Source organism: Mauremys mutica, chromosome 13 (assembly GCF_020497125.1).
Source record: "Mauremys mutica isolate MM-2020 ecotype Southern chromosome 13, ASM2049712v1, whole genome shotgun sequence".
Classification (NCBI taxonomy): Eukaryota; Metazoa; Chordata; order Testudines; family Geoemydidae; genus Mauremys; species Mauremys mutica.
Window position 1 is genome coordinate 51770121 of NC_059084.1, and position 6120 is coordinate 51776240.

The following is a 6120-nucleotide window of genomic DNA, read 5'->3' on the forward strand; positions in this document are numbered from 1 at the left end:
GACTGCTGCATTACTTCATGCAGCATGTCTTCTTTGCATCTACGTGGCCTCTTCCTACTTCTTAGGAGCCTCTCGGCTGGTGATAACACAGACGACTGATGCTTCAAGGTTGCATCTGTAAAGGCAAAATGCAACTCTTAACAGAGGCAGCATTGTTCACAGCAGATAGAGCAATGATTCCCCCATACTTAAGGTCAAGCACAGTCTACACTATAGCATAATTTGCCCGTCCCATAGCGAGTGCACATAACCCACAGGAGCCCCAAAATGGTGAGTAAGCACAGGGTCAAGGGGGATTGATTGTTTCACAGCCGTACTATCCTCTGGGTTTCTGTGCCATGGGGAGAGCCAACAGTGGCAGGGGGGCCCTAATCTGAACACTGTCCCCACATTTTCCACAGGGTGAGTTAGTCCTGGAAGATACCGTATCTCGCTGCTGAGGGTGACTTGGGAAGCAAGGGAGGATCTTCTACTGCAATGCGCCTTCCACCCTGGCCCATATGCAGCTTGCCTGTGTGCTGCAATGGTCCCCCCGCCGCTCAGGGCACAGTGGCCTGGACATGTTAGCCTGACTGGGACAAGGACCACAGCGGCTCTCCCAAGAGACCTGCACACGCACACTGCCCAAGTTCTACATGAGACTTTTGAAGAGATCACTGAGGCTGATTACCACGATGTGAGAGAGCACATCAACGTCCTATTCCCCATCTAGGCAGGCATGCAGCCCTAACCCTCCTCGCCCCAAGAGCCCACACTGAACAACTTCCTTCCCAAAATAAAAGCCGCTTACCAGGCACCTCCTCTGGTGTTTGCTCTTCCCCAAGCACCGGACACCGCAACTGGCTACCTTCCTCCTGGCTTGAGAACAGCTCCTGGCTGCATGCATCTAGGGATATCGGGGTGTCTTCCTCCTACTCAGCACCTTCGCTCCTGCTTTCCTCCTCCTCCCGCCTTGTTGCACTGGGCTCTGAAGTGTCCACGGTGGTCCTTGGAGTGGAGGTGGGGTCGCCCCCAAGTATCGCGTCCAGCTCCTTGTAGAAATGGCAGGTCGTGGGGACAGCACCAGAGCAGCTGTTTGCCTCGTGGGCTTTGTGGCAGGCATTCTGCAGCTCCTTCACTTTAACTCTGCATTGCAGTGCGTCCCGGTCATGGCTCCTTCCCATCATGGCCCTTGATATCTGCCCGAAGGCATCATAATTCCTCTGGCTGGAGCGCAGCTGGGACTGGACAGCTTTCTCCCCCCAGACACTGACGAGGTCCAGCACCTCGCCATTGCTCCATACTGGGGATTGCCTGGCACATGGAGGCCTGGTCACCTGGAAAGATGCGCTGAGAGCACTGCATCCCTGGCTGAGCAAACAGGAAGGGGATTTTCAAAATTCCCAGAGAATTTAAAGGGCAGGTCTGAGGGTTGGTCACCTGAGGCCAGGGCAATAGAGTTCAAAGTGATGACCAGAGTGGCTAGAACGGGCATTGTGGGACACTTCTGGAGGCCGATCAGAGTGCATTAATAGAATCATAGAACTTAAGATCAGAAGGGACCATTATGATCATCTAGTCTGACCTGCCGCAAGATGCAGGCCACAAAAGCTGACCCACCCACTCCTGAAATAATTCTCTCCCTTGACTCAGCTGTTGAAGTCCCCAAATCCTGATTTAAAGACTTCAAGTAGCAGATAATCCTCCAGCAAGCGACACCTGCCCCATGCTGCGGAGGAAGGTGAAAAACCTCCAGGGCCACTGCCAATTTACCCTGGAGGAAAATTCCTTCCTGACCCCAAATATGGCGATCAGCTGAACCCCGAGCATGCGGGCAAGACTCTCCAGCCAGACACTCAGGAAAAAGACTTTCAATATCCCAACAATGACCCTCGGTACTAATTACCAGTGGTGGCATGTTATTGACCTATTGACTAAATCACGTTATCCTATCAAACCATTCCCTGCATAAACTTATCAAGCTTAATCTTAAAGCCAGAGAGGTCCTTCGCCCCCACTGTTTCCCTCGGTAGGCTGTTCCAGAACTTCACTCCCCTGATGGTTAGAAACCTTCGTCTAATTTCAAGCCTAAACTTCCCGACTGCCAATTTATATCCATTTGTTCTCGTGTCCACATTAGTACTGAGCTGAAATAATTCCTCTCCCTCCCTGGTATTTATCCCTCTGATATATTTAAAGAGAGCAATCATATCTCCTCTCAACCTTCTTTTGGTTAAGGAAAACAAACCGAGCTCCTCAAGTCTCCTTTCATACGACAGGCTTTCCATTCCTCGGATCATTCTAGTGGCCCTTCTTTGTACCCGTTCCAGTTTCAATTCATCCTTCTTAAACATGGGAGACCAGAACTGCACACAGTACTCCAAATGAGGTCTCACCAACGCCTTGTATAACGGGACTAGCACCTCCTTATCTCTACTAGAAATACCTCGCCTAATGCATCCCAAGACCGCATTAGCTTTTTTAACGGCCACATCACATTGGCGACTCATAGTCATCCTGCGATTAACCAGGACTCCGAGGTCCTTCTCCTCTTCCGTTACTTCCAACTGGTGCATCCCCAGCTTATAACTAAAATTCCTGTTAGTCATCCCTAAATGCATAACCTTACACTTCTCACTATTGAATTTCATCCTATTACTAATACTCCAGTTTACAAGGTCATCCAAATCTCCCTGGAGGATATCCTGATCCTTCTCCGAATTGGCAATACCTCCCAACTTCGTGTCATCCGCAAACTTTATCAGCCCACTCCTACTTTTGGTTCCGAGGTCAGTGATAAATAGATTGAATAAGATCGGACCCAAAACCAAACCTTGAGGAACTCCACTGGTAACCTCCCTCCAGCCCGACAGAGCACCTTTCAATACGACCCGCTGCAGTCTCCCCTTTAACCAGTTCCTTATCCACCTCTGGATTTTCATTTTGATCCCCATCTTTTCCAATTTAACCAGTAATTCTTCATGCGGTACCGTATCAAACGCCTTACTGAAATCAAGATATATTAGATCCACCGCATTTCCCTTGTCTAAAAAATCTGTTACTTTCTCAAAGAAGGAGATCAGGTTGGTTTGGCATGATCTACCTTTCGTAAAACCATGTTGTAATTTGTCCCAGTTGCCATTGACCTCAAGGTTCGTAACTACTCTCTCCTTTAATATTTTTTCCATGACTTTGCATACTACAGATGTTAAACTAACAGGCCTGTAGTTACCGGGATCACTTTTTTTCCCCTTCTTGAAAATGGGAACTGCATTAGCTAATCTCCAGTCAAACGGTACAACCCCCGAGTTTAGAGATTCATTAAAAATTGGCTTGAAATTTTACTCGCCAATTATTTAATATTCTAGGATGAAGATTATCCAGGCCGCCTGATTTACTACCGTTAAGCTGTTCAAGTTTGGCTTCTACCTCGGATGCTGTAATTTCCAACCCCGCACCTTCATTCCCATAAATCACTCTGCCACTATTCCTAAACCAGGGCATCCACATAGGCTCCGCGGCGGTCCAGCAGGGGTGCATCAAACGTGATTCCTCTCGCCGAGGTGGAGAACCAGGAGTGCTCCAGCCCTGAAGTCCAAGCGCTCTATATGCCTTGCCAGTGTGGACGCGTCCTGAGTTAGAGCGCCCGGGGCTGCTTTAATGCGCTCTAACTCGCAAGTGTGGCCAAGCGGCAGCTGGGAATTTCCCTACTGTCCACAACGGGAGGTTTTTGTCTGAGCTCAGCCCGGCTTCCCCGCACTGTGTGTCTCGCACAGTGATACCGGGCGGTGTCCTCGGGCTTCAGGCCGGTCATTTGCAGATACAGCAGGTTATTGGATTGTCCCTGGAGATGGTGAATCGGCCGGAGGAGCTGGCGGGGTTTACAGTACTGCCGGCCCAGTAGCTTACATGAGAGATACACTACAGGCCCCTGCCAGGAGCCTGACGGGCCCAGCTCGTCGAGTCCTCTCCGACGGTGAACCCAGAGGCTTTGCAGGAGAGGCGGAGAGAGTCTCCGGGCCTTTTCACATCCCCTCCGGACTCCACCAGCGCCTGGGACCGGACACCTGGGAATAGAGAGTTTTTATACATCACATTGATATTCAGAGCAATAATAGACTGTTCCCCTGCCCCGCCAATGGTGAGAGGGGCTGAAATTACCTTCCAAAGCCACTGCAAGGAACACTACATGGAGCCAAAGCCTCATCGTCCCGGGTGCTGGAGGGGAAAGTTCTCAGGCACTGGCTGGTCACTGCACAGACCCAGGGGCTGCGGATTGTGTGTCCGGGTGCAGCCTGGGCAGAGAGAGACACAGATTTAAACAGGAAACTCCCACCCTGATTTGCATATTCCCCTTCTTTTAGGAGAGACACAACCCCTGTCCCTGCATGCTTGGAGGTATTTGGCCTGGGGCTCTAGGAAAGGGAGTCGGACTGGTGATAACTCTGTCTGGGCAGCACCCAGCGAGTGCGGGGCCATCGGACCACACAGCCGCACAAAGCGCTGGCGAGAATCCGCTCCCATCCCTCCAGGTGTAAGGGCCGAGCTACGGTCTGTTCCAGGGACTAGAAAGACTAGAGCCTTTAGCGGAGTTTGGATCAGGGCTCTGGAGAGGAGGATATTCGGTCAGCGAGCGGGGCAGCATCGGGTGCAAACCTGTTTTGTATCGATGCCAGAGGGGTTCGGAACCCGAGCGGCGCTTTCACAAGGTATTAGAGCCGTGGTGGCAGTGGGTGATTTGTCAAAGGAATGTAAGACCATTAGTGCCCAGTTCCCAACACATTGCAACAGGGTTTTTAACACCCAGCACAATTAGGCACCTTGGAAAATCCAGGTCCTGGTTATTACACCTAGAACAGTTGATCCCCAAATATTCCCCTGCTGAGCTGCGCAATTTCACTTCAGTGTCTGCTAAGTGCCACAGTGGGACAGGGTAAAGTCAAGAAGCCCCCGTTGTTATGGACACATGGCCATGTGTGGATACAGTGATCTGAAATCTGAGGACTGATCAGTTCTTCACTCTGGTTTTAGCTCCCGTTCCCGAGCCCGGTGCTGGATTGTTTGGGGAAGTGCTGCCCCCGCGCGGCGCATGGCGGAAGGGCGGTTCTGCCGCTCGGGTTTTTGTATGAGCCCTGCCGGGATTCCCCCCACCGTGTCTCTCGCACAGTAATAGCGGGCGGTGTCCTCGGGCTTCAGGCCGGTCATTTGCAGATACAGCTCACTCTTGGGATTATCCCTGGAGATGGTGAATCGGCCTTTCACTGAATCAAGGTAATATATATAACTCCCATCGTAGCTTATAAAAGCGACCCATTCTAACCCCTTCCCGGGAGCCTGTCGGACCCAGTGCATATTGGACCTGCTGAAGGTGAACCCGGAGGCTTTGCAGGGGAGATGGAGAGAGTCTCCGAGCTTTTTCACATCCCCTCCGGACTCCACCAGCTGCACCTGGGACCGGACACCTGGGAATAAAGACAGGTTGTAAATATCGATATAAAAACAGCGGTAACACGATATTTTTGACACTGTCCGTTATTCAGAGGAGGAAAATACCTTCCAAAACCGCTACAGCGAAAATGAACAGGAGCAAAAATCCCATTTTCCCGGATGCTGAAGGGGAAAGTTCTCAGGGACTGGCTGGTCACTGCACAGACCCAGGGGCTGCGGATTGTGTCTCCGGGTGCAGCCTGGGCAGAGAGAGGCACAGATTTAAACAGGAAACTGTCTCCCTCATTTGCATGCCCCCGCTTTATAAGAGAGACACACTCCTGCTGCCAGTGATCTGAGTGACTCGCCCTAGGGCTCCGGGTGCGGGAGTCAGACTGTCCCGTCCTGTGTCTGTGCAGCGCCGGGCACAGGGCGCTGGGATCCTCAGACTTTCGGACCCCTATTAATTTCATCTGGTGACTCCTGGTTTGTGTATTTGGGGAAAGGGTAAATAACTGCTTCACTGCTTGAACCCACGCGGCTGCGGCTTCTCAGTGCCAGAGCTTCAGGGTCTGGGGATTGAGGGGTTTCAGCAGGGGAGGGGAGTAGCCGCATTCGCACCTTCCCCTTTTCCTAAGGGACTGGGGGATTCAACTGCGAGTGGGGCCCAGATCCCAGCCCCGAGCTCCCGGGGGAGACTGACGGACTAGAGCG

At 51.7% G+C, this 6120-nt stretch overlaps 1 gene segment (V, D, J or C); it reads right to left on the minus strand.

Moving 5' to 3' along the window:
• Positions 1 to 4995: 4995 nt before the first annotated feature.
• Positions 4996 to 5578, minus strand: LOC123347670. The segment is given in 2 exon segments: positions 4996 to 5441; positions 5533 to 5578. Coding segments are annotated over 2 exon segments (492 nt in total).
• Between the last annotated feature and the right edge of the window lie 542 nt (positions 5579 to 6120).